This window comes from Fimicolochytrium jonesii, assembly GCF_025526975.1.
Source record: "Fimicolochytrium jonesii strain JEL569 chromosome Unknown EV422scaffold_1, whole genome shotgun sequence".
Classification (NCBI taxonomy): domain Eukaryota; kingdom Fungi; phylum Chytridiomycota; class Chytridiomycetes; order Spizellomycetales; family Powellomycetaceae; genus Fimicolochytrium; species Fimicolochytrium jonesii.
In genome coordinates this window covers 1,488,189-1,507,279 of record NW_026515668.1, presented here as the reverse complement: position 1 = coordinate 1,507,279, position 19,091 = coordinate 1,488,189, and the positions used below count along the sequence as shown (strand labels likewise).

At 54.2% G+C, this 19,091-nt stretch overlaps 6 protein-coding genes across 6 annotated transcripts; 3 read left to right on the top strand and 3 right to left on the bottom strand.

Moving 5' to 3' along the window:
- Nucleotides 1-111: 111 nt before the first annotated feature.
- Nucleotides 112-6,069, bottom strand: EV422DRAFT_23127 (uncharacterized protein). Its single transcript, XM_053065552.1, has 6 exons — nt 4,411-6,069; nt 4,238-4,343; nt 2,745-4,166; nt 2,405-2,670; nt 983-2,341; nt 112-915 (listed from the first exon to the last, which is right to left on the bottom strand). The coding sequence occupies exons 1-6, from the start codon at nt 5,871-5,873 to the stop codon at nt 219-221; spliced, it is 5,313 nt and encodes a 1,770-aa protein (XP_052930283.1). The 5' UTR covers nt 5,874-6,069; the 3' UTR covers nt 112-218.
- Nucleotides 6,070-7,701: 1,632 nt separating this feature from the next.
- Nucleotides 7,702-8,608, top strand: EV422DRAFT_490695 (uncharacterized protein; the record flags this gene model as incomplete). Its single annotated transcript, XM_053067482.1, has 3 exons — nt 7,702-8,229; nt 8,319-8,437; nt 8,506-8,608. The coding sequence occupies 3 exons, from the start codon at nt 7,702-7,704 to the stop codon at nt 8,606-8,608; spliced, it is 750 nt and encodes a 249-aa protein (XP_052930282.1).
- Nucleotides 8,609-9,148: 540 nt separating this feature from the next.
- Nucleotides 9,149-10,842, bottom strand: EV422DRAFT_23107 (uncharacterized protein). Its single transcript, XM_053065550.1, has 6 exons — nt 10,787-10,842; nt 10,549-10,716; nt 10,352-10,489; nt 10,111-10,276; nt 9,649-10,015; nt 9,149-9,578 (listed from the first exon to the last, which is right to left on the bottom strand). The coding sequence occupies exons 2-6, from the start codon at nt 10,582-10,584 to the stop codon at nt 9,320-9,322; spliced, it is 966 nt and encodes a 321-aa protein (XP_052930281.1). The 5' UTR covers nt 10,585-10,716; nt 10,787-10,842; the 3' UTR covers nt 9,149-9,319.
- A 1,173-nt stretch (nt 10,843-12,015) lies between these two features.
- EV422DRAFT_23036 (uncharacterized protein) lies at nt 12,016-15,722 on the top strand. Its single transcript, XM_053065549.1, has 2 exons — nt 12,016-12,090; nt 12,169-15,722. Exon 2 carries the CDS (start codon nt 12,244-12,246, stop codon nt 15,580-15,582), a length of 3,339 nt encoding a protein of 1,112 aa, XP_052930280.1. The 5' UTR covers nt 12,016-12,090; nt 12,169-12,243; the 3' UTR covers nt 15,583-15,722.
- Nucleotides 15,723-15,729: 7 nt separating this feature from the next.
- Nucleotides 15,730-17,151, bottom strand: EV422DRAFT_512401 (uncharacterized protein). Its single transcript, XM_053069067.1, has one exon. The coding sequence runs from the start codon at nt 16,782-16,784 to the stop codon at nt 15,999-16,001; it is 786 nt and encodes a 261-aa protein (XP_052930279.1). The 5' UTR covers nt 16,785-17,151; the 3' UTR covers nt 15,730-15,998.
- Nucleotides 17,152-17,364: 213 nt separating this feature from the next.
- EV422DRAFT_512399 (uncharacterized protein) lies at nt 17,365-18,459 on the top strand. Its single transcript, XM_053069066.1, has one exon. The coding sequence runs from the start codon at nt 17,560-17,562 to the stop codon at nt 18,271-18,273; it is 714 nt and encodes a 237-aa protein (XP_052930278.1). The 5' UTR covers nt 17,365-17,559; the 3' UTR covers nt 18,274-18,459.
- The last annotated feature ends 632 nt before the right edge of the window (nt 18,460-19,091 follow it).

Below are 19,091 nucleotides of genomic sequence, written 5' to 3'. Positions count from 1 at the left end.
GCATCAAGCCAAAGAACTGGCTGATAATACGCGAAGACAGAAGCTAGGTACAAATAGAGGGATAAATACTCGCGAAAGAACGGGTTCGGCGGTAGAGAAGACAACAGGTGATGAAATACAGGTTTTGAGGTTCCAAAAGGGGGAAGGGCGTGGCATACGCATAGAGGAACTCTTCGAAGGGAAATCACGATTTAGCTTATGCACGACGGCGGTCAGTGTCACATCGGCGGCCGGTGCCACGGACTGTCGGGTTGCAACTCTCCTTCGATGGGTACGAGGTTGGTGGCGGGAGCAGGTGTATCAGAGTGCTGTTCTGCGTTCCACACTCCGTGTTCAGGTATGGTGTCTTCCGGAATTCCCGGATTTAATGAGAGCTGGCTGTTGCCCGTTCGTCGCGCGTTTGGTGACAAGCCGGTGGGCAGGATTGATGGCGGTGATAATGACCCGCCACGGTGTCCTAGCGAGCGTGAACTGGTATTCCTGCCGTCATCGCTTGTCTGCTCCTGGGGGGGAGGCTGTCTGGCGTGGGGTTGAGCGCTGAATGGTGTCGCGCTGGGTTCGGTGATTCGAACAGCACCTCCGACCGCGGCCCCAATCGCCCCGACTACAACACCCGCGATGCCGACATTCACTAGGGATGTGCCTGAGCTGTGACCTCTGCTCTCCATTTCCATAGCCTCACCGCCATGAGCGGGCATACTCTGGTGGCTACTGCTCCGTCGGCTGCCTGTCGCGAAGTTGAGCGGATTTAGGCTCGTCGTCGAGGAAGGTCGGAGAGATCCGACGAGACGTTGAACGGGATTTGGGGTGATGTTGCGTGGTTGAGGGTTGGGGATCAGTGGGCTGCTGTTGGGTATCGGGAAAGGGAACATATTATAGCCACTTTGTGAGTCCGTTCTTGGAGGGGCCGGGGGTCTGTCAGGAGGGAGTCAAGCGGTAAGTCACTGCACGGACATGCCAGGACGAGTAACATGAAGCATACCTGGTAGGAGTGATAACAGAACACATCCCCTCGTCATGCGAAAACGCAAATCCTCTGTTCGGGCTCATAGCATCCGGGCCCTCATTCCCCATGTAAATCACCAGACTCCCATTCCGCGCATGTTCGCCGAGACGCCCATGACGGCCACGCATCCGCGAGACCATGTGGCCCATTTTCTTTCCGACCTCCTTGACTGCCGTTGAAATCGAACGCGCTCTGAATGCGGATCCACGACGCATACGAGGTCCTTCTGCGGTCGCATCAGCCCCTCCATTGCCCGTAGCTTCCGATATCCGCGGCGTTGTCCCGGTCTGAAGGTGGAGGTTAGGCTTGCGACGCGTCGGACCGTCCCCGAACCCATCACACGATTGCTTTGGTTCAGCCATTGGAGGCCGCTCAAGTCCGCCGTTGGCAGACCCGCTGCCTTCGGGACCAGAAGGCAACGGCGGCGGAACGACCATTTCAGCGCTGCTGTCGGGCCTGGCGGAATGCACCCGCCTACGCTCCGAGTCTGAAAGCACGCTCTTGCTGCTGCTCGCCCTTCGACTCAGTAAATTATCGGAGAACGTCTTTTTCAGGTTACGAGTGGGCGGAGATAGTTGGATGTCGGTGGGCCCGTTCAGCTCAGTGTCGCTTGGCGGGTTGACCTTGATGTCGACTTCGCTGATCGCTCCGCCGCGCAAGTTGGCCTGTGACCGCTCCTTCGGTGTGCTTCCGTCTAGCTTGAGAGCATCGCCTTCCTTCCACTGGGACTGCATCTCGCGGACAAGGTCCGTATCCGAAGGCCAGAACCAGGCAGACACGAACTTGTAGACGAACCGAGGCAGCAGGGCGGCAACGACGCTGACGACAATCGCCAACCAGAAATTGGCGCTCAGGAACAACACTTTCAGTTGTCCATACTGCGGATTAGTCGGCGTGTTTACAAACACCATCAAGTATCCCAGCCATATCACAAACGTCAACCACATCGCCGCGTGGGTGAGGAGAGTCCAGTTGTATGTCGACATGCCCGCATAGAGGTTGACGGTGATGATGATGCACATCGCCAGCACGGTGCCCATGTCGTCCTTTGTTCCGTCAAATCCGGACCCGTACGGTATTGCGTCACGGAAGATGAAGAAGCAGCAGTAGTAAATGACGACGGATTGGTAGATGGCGTCCAATATGTACATCCAAAACCGCTCCATTGTGTAGAGTTCCTGACGAATTCCCTTGACGTAGAGTTGTGGGACCATCATAGAAATGCGATCGTTGACGTCCTGATCCAATGTGCCGAGGGCGATCGTAGGGAGAAGCGAGAAAAGAGTGTTGAAGAACATAGCGTATGTGTAATCGGTGACGGTCGATGCGGAAAACCTGAGGATGGAAAATCAGCTTCTGTCATAATAGCGCACATTTCGCAGTCCAGGAAACGCTTACCCATTGTCAAACTGAAACCAAAACAGGACAAACAAGAACACGACGTTCTTGTAAAAGTAGTTCAGTACCATCTCCGCCGTGCGCATGTATGCCCACCGCCCGTGTACCAGCAGAAGGCGGCCGAGGAATTGGAACTGAGCAATGGCGTAATCAGCCGCCATGACGGCCTGGAGACCTTCCTTCCCAGCGATTCCGATTCCGATATCGGCTTCCTGAATCATGGACACGTCGTTCGCTCCGTCGCCTATGGCAAGGCACATGGCTCCCTGAAAATGGTCGCGGAAGACATCAGAAAAATCGAAACATGAAAACAAAGACACCATCTGTAACATCCACTCACCAGTCCCTTTCGAACCAACTGCACGACCATAGCTTTCTGCAAGGGACTAACACGACAGCACACAACCGCCGAACACCGACATCCCAGCTCCAAAAGCAACGCTTTGCATCTAGGCTCCAATGCAAATTTCAAACTTTCGCCATCAATAACGAACGCATACGTCGGCGTCCCGCCAAGAGGAGTGCTCCCATCGTAACTGCCCTCCGGACTCTCACCACTCGTCGGTTTCCCATCGCTCGTCCAGAAGCGTTCCAGCGCCTCCGTCAGCTGGCGAAACGTCGAGTCCAGCGAATTACTTCGGACGACGATGAGGATCATATCCCTGCGCAGGAGATTGCAGGCGAATCCGATGTTGATGGCGGTTTCCATCTTGTCGCCGGTCAGCACCCAGATTTTGATGTCCGCTTTGGCTAACGTCGCGATGGTTTCTGGTACGCCTTCTTGGAGCTTGTCTTCGATGGCCGTGGCGCCCATCAAGGTGAGGTCGCGCTCGATGGTCTCCGCCACCAAGTCTGTTTCGCGGTCACGGTTTTCGAGGAGGTTTTGGGCAGCCTTGTAGCGCTCTGACCACCGCTTGTAGTGCTCATCGGTTATCGTGCGGAAGGATAAACAAAGTGTCCGCAAACCCTCATTCGCGAAGTTCTCCAAGTGCGTAGACGTCGAATCGAGCAGGTCCTGGTCGTTGTCTTTGCTCAGCCGATCGTAAATGACACTGTCGGCTCCCTTGCACAGCAGGATGATTTCCCCCTCAGGTCGTCGAATGATGACACTCATCCGTTTCCGGTCGCTGTTGAACTCTAGCACGTTCAGGATGGTGTACACCCTGGATTGGCCCATCAGGTCCACAGACACCCGGTTGTCCTCTCGCTTCAAAAAGGCAAAGCCCACGTCTCTCGCAGCAGCAACCAGTGCAGCTTCGTCAGGCGACTGAGCTTTGTAATCGAGGAAATTTGATTCCGGATCTGGCTTCTCGACCAAAACAGTGTGGCACACGGCAAGAAGCGTGAAGAACTCACGAATCCGCCGTGCCTGGACACTGCTCTCCTCCAAATGCTTGACGATCTCGCTGTCTACAAAGCTGAGCTTCGACGCCATGTACTTGTCGCCGCCTAACTCTTTCAACCCTTTCCTCATGTCGCGCTCAATCTCCTCCCGCTGCGCCGTGTTCTCCGCTTCGTCAACAGCCGTGCCCTCCCGCTCGGCAGCACCGACCATCGCTTCGGAGACGAAACTGCCGCCGTATGCAACCCCGTTAATTGTGCATTTGCGGAATTCCATCATGTTGCAGGTCAAAGTCCCCGTTTTGTCGCTGAAGATGTATTCGATTTGTCCGAGGTCGTCACACAGGTTCCACGCTTGGGGCTCGGCATGTCGATCTGTGTCCGCGTCGTACATTTCCTCATCCAGGTGGATCATGAAACTCTTTATGAAACAAAATGTAAGGAAATGAAGCCAGGAAAAAAATCTTCGCTATCATACGGAATAGAACTCACCTGGAACAGTTTCGCGACTTCCACACTGATGACCAACGCGATCGGAATGATCGCCTGGAAAATTAACATGCAAGTGAAGAATGTCACAAACGCCGTATAACCAGGCCTAGAAAGTGGATGCAATATGTAAGACCAAACTAATCCGAACGCAGATGCAAATATCCAGAACTCACGTCTCATAATCCGAAAAGTCCGTTAGAAAGCCATCGAAATTGACCCCAGCAAACACAGCGCCTTCCAATCCGAAAGTCGCACTGTAAATGGCCGCCACTACGGAACACACCAGGCACATGGCGCTTAGGAGCATGAAATTCACAAGCACCTGGGGATTGACCTGTCTATCAATGCGCGACCGTTTCGAGGGGGTTTTGCCGGAGTTGAGGACAATCTTGGTGTCTGATCCGGTGTAAACGGCGATTCCGATGAGATACTGTGTGTTTCGGAGGACGCATCCTCGTAGGAGGATTGACGTGGGTGATAAGGGTATCATCTCGCCGGGAGCATGTGATTTTATCGATGTTCCGCGCGCCCCGTCTGAAGCATCTTTGTTCTCCGCTTCAGTGTCGATGACGTTCAGAACTCCGCTGTAGGCGTACAGGTTACTGTTTGGTGGCTCAGAATCCAGATATGCCTTCACCCTCGTGCAATCTGCCGGGGCCTTCACCCACTCCAAAGCGGGAACCCCACGTCGAACCTTCAGATTCGTCTCTCCGTCGAGATTTTTCGTCTCGATATAGCACACCGAATCCGGCTCGGAAGTCGAAATGATGATGATATCGGCAGGAATTGGATCGTTGTTCCTCAGGAAAACGAAGTCCCCTACACGAACGTCCTCCCATTTCCTCAGCTTCCAAACCGGCTCCTTCTCCCCATCGGCTTCGGCTGATAAAACCGCGGACGGCGAACTGCCGTCACCCTCCGGTGATGTCCCTCTAGCGTCCGACGACCCGTCCACGTCAATGTAATCTTCACCCTTTAGTTCCGCCGGCCTAGCAGGTCCTTTCGATACCTCCTTCCGCTTTCTAGTGACAAGTCCTATCACCGTATTGAAGCAGAGCCGTAGGATTTGCATACACGTCTTTTTGAAAATCTTGATGACTCGACGCGCAGATACTTTCCATCCGCTATATTCCACTGCATTCACATTTTCCCACGGCTCCAGCAGATATACCTGAGCTTTGTTGACGCTGGCATCAGCTCTATGTCGTTTGTAGTCTTCGACGGCATCTTTCAGCGCCGTGGCAGAGATGATTATAACGACCGGCGCCGCTGTCAGCACAGGCGATACCAGAAGAAAGGGCTTGAAGAACTGCAAGATCACCAGCGACGTGAAGTAGAAATTCGCCACCGAACGGAACTGCTCAAACAAGTTCTTCGGCAGAAATGTGAGCGGCTCATACTTGGATGTGCGGACTTTGTTTGAGGGATATTGCACCACCGGCGTGTTTGTGTTGGTATCGAGGTATGGTGGCTGCACAGGTGTGTTGATGTAGATGCGTCGTTTGGCATTGATGTCGGAAGCAGCTGCGATCCCTTGTGGTGTGGCCGCGGTTGGGTCGGGTAGGATTGCTGGGGATGATGCCTCGTTCAACGAGAGTCGAGACCGCCCACCGAACCAATTTTTTCGCTTCCCCATTGAACGGTTAGCTGAGATCTCTCATCAACCGGCTTCCGTTTCTCCCGAAGCGCCGAAAGACCCTCGGTCTTGTACTGAGCCCGCTTCCGGATTTTCTTATCGAATTGACCCCTCAAGTCGATGTCCTATTCGAACGTGAGTGAGTATGTGGAGGTCGGCGTCCCCAGAGTATCAGCTCCACCGGAAGTGAGTGGCGTTATTGCAATGTAGCGCACTGAAGTAAAGTGATTGCGTTAATGGCTTTTCCCACGTCAAAATGGGCTCTGGACGACGAGTCTCAGCCAGAGTCTCTGCCTTCCCATTGTTGCCAACCGTGGCAGCCCACACTCACTCAACAGGGAACCTGGTGCCCACGAGCCCCACTAGGCTCCGCTGCGCTCTCAACAACTCCACACGTCTACAGAATGGGCGTTGCTCACCTAGACGCAGACAAAGGAGTCCTCCCAATGAAAGTTGGCTCCACAACGTTGGACCGGGGCCTTCTGTAACCCGTTGACCCCTGCTGCTTCTGCTGAAGGAACCAAGGGACGTGATTCTCTGTGGAAAGGTCGTTGCTCTTTGAAATGGAGCTTTCGTTCGTCGGTTTGTCTGCGGACTGCTAGTCCACCTCCACGCGTACTGTAGGCACCCTCGATACGGAGCTTGGGAGTTGGTTCGGAACGCACCGCAGTTTTACCAGACTATCACTGGGGAAGAGCAAACACCTCAGAAGCAAACCAAGTGGAAGTCGATGCCAGAGCGGAGTATGTGAGTCTGCCATCAACCCCACGGTTTTGTCGACGTTTTGTGCAGTTTTGGCCAGTTTCATTCGGAGCGAGGTGTGGACCTGGACATGGATTCATTTGCCTGCCGCGGCGTAATGGAGTTGGCGCCTGGTTCAAGGTTGGCGCCTCCGAAATCCGAGAGCGGAGAGAGAAGGCTCGGCTGCTTACTTCCCCTCCCGCGTTCCGATCGACTCGGATTCCCTCATCAGCCTCATCCTCTTTTCGCGACTGGCCAAGGGAAGCGAGCCTCCAGATCCATCTTGGCACACTGCACCCTTACCCCATCTTGGCCATAGTTAGTCTGAGATATCCTCTCGCCGTCGAGCTGCCATATATACTGTACTTTGCGGATGCGATGCGTCTTCCTGCTGGCGGGTTTACTCCTGTACTTGAGCCGAGTTCCCGGTTGAATTTCAAATCGCAGAATCCGACAGCGGCGTGCTGTCAATGCCGTCAATTTGCCTAAAACGGCCAAGATTCTTTGCTTTCCATAGGCACAGGCAAGCCGCTGTGAAGCGAGCGAGACCTCAGGGCTTGCCTGGGAGCTCGTATCGGAGTCTGTGAGAGTGAGGAGCTCTCTGGCGAACCTCTGCCCTGCGGCCGCCGCCGGCCCCTGCATGGTTGCTTTGGCTTGGATTCTTGGAAGAAAGCTTGGCATGGCTTGGCTGGCATCAGGAGACGCGACTCCTCCGCGACTCATCGCTGTGCGGGCGGAGCGCGTGTGGGCTCACTCACAAATGTTACTACTAACCCTTCCTTTTGGCACCTTATTTCCACCCACCTGGTGACGGACGAGTTGTGCACCCGCAAAGTCTCTCGTTAGAGCGGCGACGCCGGCGAGCAACATCCTTTCTTGCGGTCTGTGCTTTTATGTGCAAGAGGGTCTCTGTCATCCGTCTGCCAAAATTGCTGTAGGAAGCGGGATCACCAGCAAAGTGTGAAAAGTGGAAGCTCGGCATCACGACCATAAGTGACCGTCGTCGGAAAGCTGGAACCCATAGCATAAGACGACAGAGGCGACAGCCACAGCCCAACCGAAACGAAGCGTAAATCCGTTCAACAAAATGGATATCATCCTCGACTTAGCGGACCGCTACGCCCTCGACTCGCTCTACTCCCATGCCCCCGCCTCCATCACGCCCTACGTCTCCGCTCGGGACAACCCAGTCCGGCAATGCCTCTCCCTCTGGCTCGTCGCCCTCGTCGGCGTCAACCTCCTCTACTTCTCCTTCTCCACCCTCTCCTACTACTTTCTCTTCGACCACCGGCTAATGCAACACCCTAAATTCCTCAAAAACCAAATCCGCAAAGAGATCACGCTCTCCGTCACCTCGTTCCCCATCACCGCCGCGGTCACCGTGCCGTGGTTCTATTACGAAGTTAATGGGTACAGCAAGCTGTACTATAAGGTTGAGGACTATGGGTGGCCGTACCTGGTGGCGAGCATCGTGATGTTCTTGGCGTTCACGGACTGCTGCATTTATTGGATTCATCGGTTCGAGCATCACCCGAAGTTGTATTCGTGGTTGCATAAGCAGCATCATGCGTGGAAGGTTTCGACGCCTTTTGCAAGCTTTGCTTTTCATCCGCTGGTGAGTGGATCTCCCGCAAGGCCTTTGGTAGCGGAGATTTTTGGCGCCGGATGTGGAAGGGTTTTGCTAACACTCAATGTTCATCTCAGGACGGGTACTTCCAATCCATCCCGTACCACCTGTTTGTCTACATGGTCCCAATGCACGTGTACGCTTACCTTCTCGCCTTCGTTCTGGTTCAGTTCTGGACGATCAGTATCCATGATGGGTGAGTAGATGCAGGAGCTTGCAATTGAATGGTGGAGACCACTTTACTGAATTCCCATCCACCTGCAGGGCGTACTTCACACAAAGCACCGTCTTGAACAGCACCGCACATCACACCGTCCATCACCTCGAGTTCAACTACAATTTCGGTCAATATACAACATTATGGTGAGTATAGCCCCACCTTGCACATCTCCACAAGCCCAGGATCCTAATCCCACATCCCCTCAATTTCCAGGGACAGGATAGGAGGCTCCTACAAACGGCCATCAGAACAACTCGAGCACGAGATGTTCTTTGACCGACCCGAAAAGCAGGATGCGGCGCATGTCGTAGACGGTGTGAAGAAGGCTGCGTTTGTTGCGTTGGGTGGTGATACAATTGCGGCGGGTGGGGAGACGCTGAAGCGGAGGAAGGCGACGGAGGGCGCTGAGGAGGTCGAGCAGATTGCTCGGAGTGATTGAGGGGTCTTGAAAGTCTTTTGGGGTGCAAATAGCGTTTTCCTGTTTGCTCCGACCTTTTAATTTAGAAGGTTGTTTCATATAGAGTAGTGAAAACAACGCTGATTATTTTCGAAGCTTCCAATGAGTGAATTCATCTGAACCCTTGTTTGATAACAATTCATGTTCGAGGTCGAATGTCGAGGTGTGGTAGGAGGGCGACATGTTCACAAAGCAAGGTCCGGTCCGGGTATCACACCGTACGCAATTTACGCCGCACCGGGCGTGAGGTGAAAGGGGAATACTATGTACACAATAAGGGGTAAAAGGGTGGTGGGGAATGGGGATTGGGAGACAGGTAGGAATGTACGGTTATATAGGTGTACGAAGTCAAAAAAAACGTGAGATGAAAGTCAAGCAACTACTAAACCCTAAGTCCTATGTCAATACTCATCAACAAGCACTCTCTGGAATGCCAATTCCGGATTCGGAACTCTTCGGTCGGCTTGGAAAACGGCGCAGAGCATGCCAACGTAGGTTGGGCGGTGGCGTGCAAACACGTGGGAGGAAAACTTCGATTTGCCTTCCCGTTCAATTATCGCTTGTAGGACGACTAAGCCGTCGAATCCGCAGGAGATGGCTTCTTTGACAAGGGCGGCGGCGTCTTGGAGGAGGAAGTTGCCGTTGAGTGTGCTTGCCCATCTGGTTCAGAAATTGCACGTTAGTACAAGGATGATTTCGCCGAACATAAGACTTTGCACATGCAACTCACTTTTCCACCATCCCATCAAAGACAGCAGCCGCATCAGAAATCGGTAATTTCTGGTCCGGCTTCGGAATGAACCTCGGATCCTTGCACCTCGTCGCATGGGTATGCGCGAGATTTCCCGACAACACAACCGCCGACCGGTGCGGTAACCAGTTCAGATATTTATGCAGGTGGTGCGCATACTGGATCAGGTCTGGGATGCGCTCTTTTGCCGTCTGAGAGCGCACTGAGCTAGAGCCGCCGACGGGGGTGGGGAGAGATAGGAGCATGTATTTGGGTGCTCGTTTGAGGAGGGCTACTCGGCGCATGAACCATAATGGGATGATCTCGGAGCTTGACAGTGGTGCTTCTGTGCCGGTGATCTTGACGCCTGTACGCCGAACATGGATTAATTTCCATACCTTTCACCTCGCTCGTGAATAAAACGGGGGACTCTTCTGCCCGCTGACTATCACCGCCACATACATGCAACCCCTGCCGACCCGAGATGATCTAAGAATCCCGTCGCGACATCGGCATCGATCTGAATGGCAAGTTCGTAGTTGCCATTGTTCGGGTCGCTGTCTTCGTCCTCCAGCAAGCCAGTCGCAGAGGGTGTGAGGTATATTCCGGGTCTAGGGCTTTTCGGGGCCTGCGAAATCGTATGAAGTCAGAAGTTTATCAATTGGGACGGGTCCGAACCGGAATGGCGGGCAATACCACTCACAGAAATCCCATGCGGGGTCAGAAATACAATAAGCTCTGGCTCCCAGGCAGCGATGACCTCTCCTACAGCTATGCAACCGTCATGAATTTCCTGGATGCCTTCGGGGCAGTTTGGCGCTTTCGGGTCCAAGACCATGGCCTGTTGGGGAGAGGTGAGTTACGACGCTCAGCACAAGGATGAGGACAGAGTCTACTTACCGAGTGGGGCAGCACTGCACAACCGATGACTGGCATTGCGATTATAGGGACGATCCGCTTGTGCCGTGTAATAAGGGTATATGGTATAGCTGAGCCAACGGGTATGCCTGAAGGCGAGGTTGGGCAGGGTATTCCCGTATCATATCGGGCTGTCCATCGCCAGATCTCCTTCATTTAGAATCACGTAAGCAAACGCCATGATATGTACACGTACATACAGTACAGTACAGTACATTACCCATGCATGTGCAGCTTGGGCAACTTGGGTTTCTCCTCAAGCCTCGGCAACCTACCCCGAGGCGTTCAAGCTACCTTTCATCATTGTCACTCACTGGAAACACCGGAGAGGATGCTACAATATATGGCATGCAAGCGACCAAGCTGAGATCAGAGAGGGAGAAACAGGGTAGCTCGAACTTCATAGCGCGACTATGAATTCGCTACAGTAGTCAGTCAGCCAGTCAGTCGTAAACGTGCCGTATTATGCAACGGGGCTCTGGGGGCAAGCCATTTTCGATGCGGAGAGGGGACCAGACGGTTACGTGGGTGGAAGAGGGGTTGGCACAACAGACGGACAGACATCAAAGCAGTACGAGCTCGTTGTTGCGCTATCGTTTCTTCCCCCTGCCATTGCTACTCTGGCTGTCACTTCTGGCCGGGCAGCCATGTTTCCGTGGTCCACATTCAAGTCGCACGGAAACGTAACATATCTCTGTGACCCAATTGCTAGCCACAACTGCGGCTAGGGTGCAGTTTAGTGGGTTTTCGAATTTAAGTTACGCGTGAACTTAAAGTGACTTAAGGTTAGGTTGAGGTTAGGGTAAGTCACCGGCCCCCTGGTTAGGATTAGGGTTAGGGTTAGGTGGGGGTTAGGGAGGGTGGGGGTTAGGGGGGGTCGGTAATTTGTTGAAAATTAATATATTTTTTAAATGGGAACCCTTAACCGGGTACCTTAAATTCGAGAGCCCACTAAACTGCACCCTTACCACAACTGCACGACTCCCACTTCGCGGTCAAGAAAAGAAGGACTCCTTGGGAGCACGATCGGGGTATTCCTACGCATTATCCAACACAGCCGTCTGCTTTGAGGTGGACGGAGCAGTCCACAAGCGACCGAACCACCGCAGCACTTTGTAGTTATCTCAAAGTGTCCCAGTAAACTTAACGGCATAGCTTCTAGAGCCCAGTTTGGTCCTTAGGTGAGAGCTCAGATTCGCAAGCGCGTTTCGTGAGGAAGACTGAAATGCGTCATGGCTGCTCCACCACCACGGTTAAGAAACACGGTCGGCGGCTATTTGAAATTGCACGTCACGGATAACTAACCCACGCTTGCCCACACGAAAGGCATTTGGCCTCCACTTTTCCTTCCTCGCTTGTTTTGCCCCCCAACCCCGCCAAGCGATCGCTTATCAATAGACAGACAGCTGCCTTCGTTTAAATACGTCTCAGAGCATCCCTTCGTCCGCTTCGAGAAAGAAACTCATACGCACCGACATATATCTGTCGCACCTTTCGTAGCTGATAGGCTGCTGTCTCGAACAGGTGAGTTCCTCCACTGCACAGCGTCTACTGGAGCCCCATCTCCGGCCTTGTCACTCACTTCACCGCTGTCCTAAATAGCTCTCTGGAAACCGACCGTCAAACAGCAAAACAATAGACAGCACCACGCTTTCCACAAAGCAGATACCCTCAAATATGAACGTCAGCGCTCCGCCGTTCATTCCTGCATCCCTGGGTAATTCCGTAGCGCCAGCAACAAACGGCCAGCAGTCGTCAGCCGCCCAACGCGGGCCAAGCGCAAAACGTCAAAATCGAAGAGGCCCGCCGAAGAACGGAAGGGGGGGGCCAAAGCAGGAAGGTGGGGAGCCAGCAGCCAGTCGTGAGAACGGGAGCGGCAGTTCGACCCTGAAGAACGCAGCATCTGCAGCTACATCACCGGCATCAGCAACTGCACATGTCCCAGCTTCAAATGGCGAAAGGCGCGCGAATGGCAGCGCTAATAGCAGGCCGAATGGCAGCGCTATTGGCAGCGCTAACACCAGACGACCACCGCAAAACAAACGACCGAAGATCCCTCTGACTCCTGCAGACGCGAGTGGGCCACAGAGCGATGCAGCTTTGACGACGGAAAATGGCGCGAAGAACGATGGGGAGGGCACGGTGAAGCCGCCGCGCCGGAGGAGGCCGCGAAACAAAGTCGTCAAAGGGCCGAATGGAGCTATAACGAAGGAGGCCGCAGAAGATCTGACCGGCTCGTTGACGGAAGAGCTGACGAGCGGGGAGTACGAATGCATGATTTGCTACGATACCATCAAATCGAGGGTCCCCGTGTGGAGCTGCCTTGTTTGCTACGCTGTGTTTCATCTGAAATGCGTGGGCAAATGGGGCCGCAAGTCCGCCGCTCAGGAAGGCGCTGCACATCCGGGTCCACCGGCCGGCTGGCGATGCCCTGGATGTCAGACAGTCTCCAAGACGATCCCCGAAGAATATCGATGCTTTTGCGGGAAATGCATCGACCCGCCTCACAACCGATTCCTCACGCCACACACCTGTGGACAGACTTGCGGACGCGATCGGAGCTGTGTGCATCCCTGTGGAATGCAGTGTCATCCAGGGCCGTGCCGACCTTGCGAGTCGCTCGCCCCACCGGTGGCCTGCAACTGCGGCAAGACTAGTTTCCGGGTACGGTGTAGCGAGATTGCGAGCGATACGTTCTCAAAGTCATGTGGACAAGTCTGCGGAAGGATGCTGGATTGCGGAACGCATTCTTGCGCCCTACTGTGCCACGAAGGGCCGTGTGGACCGTGCCCAATCGTTGAGACGACGATCTGCTTATGCCAAAAGACGGTGAAGGATGTGCCGTGTGGAGAGGGCGGAAGCACGTTCAGATGCGACAAAATCTGCGGCACACCTTTCCCATGCGGGCATCACAGCTGCGACAGGCCATGTCACGATGCGAAGGAACATCGATTAGTCTGTCCATACGACCCCTCGATTGTGAAGCGCTGTCCATGTGGAGCAGAGATTGTCGAGAAGCTTTTGGGACCGGAAGGACGCACCTCGTGCGATCAAGAGATACCCACTTGCGGAAACGTCTGCAATAAAGCGTTGGACTGCGGCCACAAATGCTCGGCACTGTGTCATACTGGCCCTTGCTTGCCATGCGCCGAGGAACTGACCGTGCCATGTCGATGCGGCAAGGCCGTGATGGATACCACTTGTCAGGATTTGATGAGAGATGCATACGGGCAGATCCTTCCGCCCCTCTGTGACCGGCCTTGCTCGGCGCTTCGCCACTGCAAGCGGCATCGATGCAAGGACAAATGCTGCAATGTCGAGTTTCATCTTTGCGAACAGCTCTGCGCCAAGACTCTGCGGTGTGGGCAGCATGAATGTCAACTGCCGTGCGGGCACGAGGGGAGATGCCACGACTGCGTTGTCGGTGTTTCTTTCGACGAGCTGACATGTCATTGCGGAGAGACTGTCATGTATCCGCCCATCCCATGCGGCACCCGACCACCAATCTGCACACACCCCTGCCGTCGAGAACTCCCCTGCGGACACCACACAAGCAACCACAACTGCCACCCAGACAACGAGCCCTGCCCACCCTGCGTGATTTTCGTCGAACGGCCATGCGCATGCGGCAAAAGGACCATGAAGAACATCCCTTGCTATCGACAGGGCCTGCCGTCCTGCGGCGAGACCTGTGGACTCATCCTGCCGGTGTGCGGGCACTCCTGCAAGCGCTGCTGTCACACCGGCAATTGCGTCGATTCCGAGCACGCCTGCACATCTAAATGCGGCAGAGTGCGTTCAGTCTGCGGACATACGTGCAATTTTCCCTGCCACGGCGAAAAGTTCTGCGCCGAGGACAAGCCCTGCAAAGCCATGCTTGCGCAGCAGTGCCGGTGCGGGAACAAGACAGCCGAGATTGTGTGTCTGGCATGGAAGGAAAGCATGGGCAACTCGCAGTCTATCGTTCTGAGTTGCGATGAGTCGTGTGAGCGCTTGGAGCGGAACAGGAAGCTGGCTGCGGCGTTGAACATCACACCGGCTCCGGCTACACCCGCCTCGGTCAACATCCCGGATTACGGAGACGTTCTTGTCAAGTACGCGAGCCTGAATGCCGCTGCCGTCAAACAGATTGAAGAGCAGCTCGACGCATTTGTTAAGGATGCGTCGAAACGCGTCCTGCACTTTCCGAGTGGGAAATCGATCAACAACAACTGTGTCATCGAATTAGCGAAACACTACGATCTCGTCGGCTCGATCGTCGATGCCGACCGGAAAGGTTTAGCGAGTGCGGTCGTTCGCAAGACGGCGTCGAAGGTGCCGGTGATCCCGCAAGTCCTCCTCAGCACCGTCGCTTTGGCCAAACCTGCTGCATCTTCTGTCAAGAGCGCCACTGCTGGAACGGCCAAATCAGCAACCGCCGCATCCACCAGTGCCTCTACGAATGGCATCCTCCGCCGCGAACCCCTCAACGCCCTCTACCTCTCCTCCCTCGGCTACGGCATGGACGCGCGCGACCTCCATCTCCTCCTTGAGCCCATCTTCGTCTATGGCACCGACGTAACTATCACCGTCAAGCTCGTCAGCGACACCGACGCCGTGATGGTCGCCGAAAGCAAAAACAAGCTCACCCCCGAAGATGTCGAAGCGCTGCTCGCGGGCCTGGAGGGTGAAGTCCGCAACAAGTTTTTGGGGAATAGTTGGGCGAAGGAGGTTGTTTTGTGTAGAGTTACGGCGGGTGGGGAGGTCGTTTGGGGCCAAAAACCGAAGCTTACGCTGGGGGTGGGTGCGGCGAAGGCGGCGTATTCGGCGACGGTGAGGAAGGATGTACCTACGGCGAACACGTTTGGGTCGCTGGCGCATGCGAGGGCGGTTGGCGCTGGTTTGGGGAGTGCTGTGAGCGGTTCGCCGGCTGGAGAGACGGTCGCGAAACCTCCGCGGGTGCCTACTCCCCCTGTCCCTGCTGAACCACGGCCGCCAACTCCGGAAGAGTGGGATCAGGAGCAGGAGCAAGAGTAATGGGCTAGATGGTGTGTTAGATTAGCGTAGATGACCTGGACTTTACAGATGTACCCACTCTTATCTTTTTGAGTGTGACTGAAGCGGATGTTCACATGAATATATGAGCCCTCTCACAAATAACAGAAAAACATTCGGAAAACGTTGAGGAAAACAGATGGTACTTCTATATTGAATGGAAATGGAATAACAAGGGAGTGATACTGATGATCTGTATATGTACAAAGGGCGAGAATCTCGTCAAACAACTACAAATACGCCTCTTGGCACCGTCTATGGAACACAAAAACTGCAAAATCCAACGCAAATGAGGGACATCAAGCCCCTCTTCTACCCAAGCGTCCCAAATACACGTTGACTACGCCGGAAATCGCATTCTGGTGCGGGGAAATAGCCCCGCCCCTAACGCGGGATGCCTACGCCGTGATATCCATATCCACAATCCCAACATCACCCAACAGCACCCTCATCTTCTCCCCATTCACCGTCAACTTCTTCTCCAGCTCCCTATTCCGATCCACAACCTGTCCCATCTCAATATCGCAGGTTCGGCGCATATTCGTAACATCCCGCTCGAATCGCGCAGAGAGTTCTCGTTCAAAGCAGCGGACCCAGAAGATCACCCGCCATAATCGGCAGAGGATGATGGGGTTTACAATGAGTGCTTCGCGGGCGGGGAGTGTCATGTGCAGGAAGAATGCGAGGAGGACGATGAGGGCGTCGAAGATGTTGTAGGGGAGGCGGAGGTAGGTGGATGCGCCGGTGGCGAGGAGGCGGAAGATGATTTCGATTAGGAACGCTGTCCTGATCAAGAGCGACGCAGCGAATAGGAAAACACGGGCGCCTGTGAACCCAGCTCTGCTTGTATGCAGCGTCTTTGTGACGTTCAGGTGTGGGTCGAGTGCTGACGGCGAGGCTGGGTCGTATAGGGCTTCGTAAAGTGCGGCGAGCGATATCAAGAAATCGAGTACCACCAGCCCCAGCACAATAGTATGTGCTTTTCGGGTTTCGAGGTCGACAGACAGTGCAATTGCGCGGGGTTTAGAGGTGGTGGTGTTGAAGGAGTCGACGGTGCGTGCGGTGGTGATATTCGGTGTAGAGTCGTTTTTCAGCTGTTTCCAGAATTGGAGGTTTTGCAATGTGGAGTTGCCCTGGGTGGCGCCAGCGCCATACGGACTGTTGGTCTTTTTGAAGAGACCCATCGCTTTGCTTTAAAGACAATAGTAATTACGGAGGATATCGACGGCCTGTGAGTGGCCGTTGGTCGTCCGGTCGGAGTTACTGTACTTTGCGCAGAGGCCAAGGCACGACAAGCCTCGTATGGACGCCTCGTATTGGAAGCCTCGAAAGGGAGTTAAAGTGAACTTCCGGGGGATGCTCCGCACAAGTTTGCCAGGAGTACTGATGAGCCGACAACTGGTGCTTCCGTACAGTCTACACAATCCAGCAAGAGGACGATAGAGTTGGCCGCTTTCTGTGAGGTTAAGAAGTGATAGAAAGCGCCTTTTGCCGATGAGTTGTTGGTGTTGGTCCGTTGTGGGAATTCTGGATCCACACGGGCGATGATGATTAGCGGCAAATGGGATGAGATGCCCCCGCTTACTTTAGCGGTTGACTAGCGTTTTGTACAGCACAGCGTGTGCATGTCGCGTGTGGAGTGAAACGCTTTCATTACAATCGATGCGGGGTCACGTGGGCTCGCAGGGAAGTCACTTCTCCAATTAAATGCCCTCGACAAAACCAACGCGTTTCAACCCTTCCGTTCTCTCTTCAACGCGCGGGATCTGACTTGCCGCCTGCTTTCCTTTCGCATCCGCCCCAGATTTGTCCCCCCCGTCCATACGGCATCTTCAGCCTCCAAGCCAAGGACCTCAAGACAACGTCAGATAAGGAAAGCATGCGACTTCGGCTGCCGGCCTGGAAGCACCTGTTGCATTGTCGCCGCAACCAAGTGGTGATGCACGTTCTAAAACGCAAATGACGTTGGTAAAGGTACTCAATAACCTTTCAATCCAAATCATCCGACGGAGGTTTGGGAATAGTCCATTGTTGGTGAGCGGCCCCGCCATCTCGTGTGAGATGTCTCACAGCGAGGAGTGGTCGCTCACTCTCTACAGCCGTCTGACCGGTAAGCTTCCATCATCCGCCAACTCAAGGGATGCCTATCACGTCATTTACTTCCTGGCTCTGGCGGGCACCTTGATTCCTCATTGTGAGGAGCCTCGATGCTCGGGGTGTGGCTCATTTTCCAAGGCCGTTATCAGAAGTTCAGGCTATGTCTCTTTCCGTAACCAGCGATCGCTCGTCACGCCTTTACACCCAACCCAAGGAAGCCAGCTTTGCGATAGGCAAAGCGGTCAAAGCCACTACTCTTGGGCGAGTCTCTTGTACAAGAGACTTGGAACACGGACATTGTTCTGCTTGGAAAGCATGCCGCCGAACCGTTGTGCTAAGGTCTTCATCGAGCACGCCACTGGCAACGGACGATCGACAATTCCGTGCGCCATCAACGCATACGAAGCCGTGGGCATGTCCAACTGCCGCTCCGAGCTGCCTGCTGACCAGAGTGGGCCCATGCTCTGGGCCGCACGCGGCGGTTCTGCGAGCGACCCATCTCGGCTCTCTCTAAACATGAGACATAACAAAAGTGATTCAACATTGCATTGCATTGCGCCAACATCCTCCGGTTGATGGACGAGTTCGATAACAACAGCACCATCACCTTTCGTAGTATTCGGGACCGTTATGCTCCATTATGGAGCTGTTGTTGATCTGGGATTATTCAGTGCGGGCTTTTGAACGTGGCATGGAACTCATTGTACCAGGCGCTCCTGAAATACATTGCATTACAATACATTGCCGAAATACATCGCATAGACCTCACTTTCTATTTGGCTGATGGTTTACTGAATGGAGCACTGGAGTGCATTTCATGCGGTCCGTCAGAACGTGGCTTCCAATTCGCTTAGGTAATATTGGACCGCGTACTTTTCCGCTTCTGACAGCGTTTGGACAGTCCCTGCAATCACGATGGATGTAGGACTGAAGTTCAGGAAAAAGGCTCATCCGTCATACCTGGCGCTCCGAACCGATTGAGCAATCCATATTGCACTTGGATACCAATCTGTTAAGCGCTTTTTGGCTTGATTTTCTTCAGAGCACACAGTCCGCCTCTCGCCTGGTCTGGAGCTCTGGCCCAGGTATATCGGGCTCAATACTTGGAAGGGGCCGTCGGTCCCAGCTTTTCAAGTGACTATGTCGGCGTTGGAGGTGCATACGATGGCTGACGCCATCGAGCTAGCCGGAGGAATGGTACAAGCATCCGGTTCAGGAAGTGTCCTCGTCCTGTCCGAAGAGCCAGATCTCGCACTTGTGAGGAAAACGGACGAGACTGCACAAACTGAGCGGCAGTGGATATATCATCATGACAAGGATGTGGCCACTCTGGTACGCTTTTGGGACTCGGATGTCCTCATCTGTCTTCCGTGCTCGACGTTTTCCCCATTCGC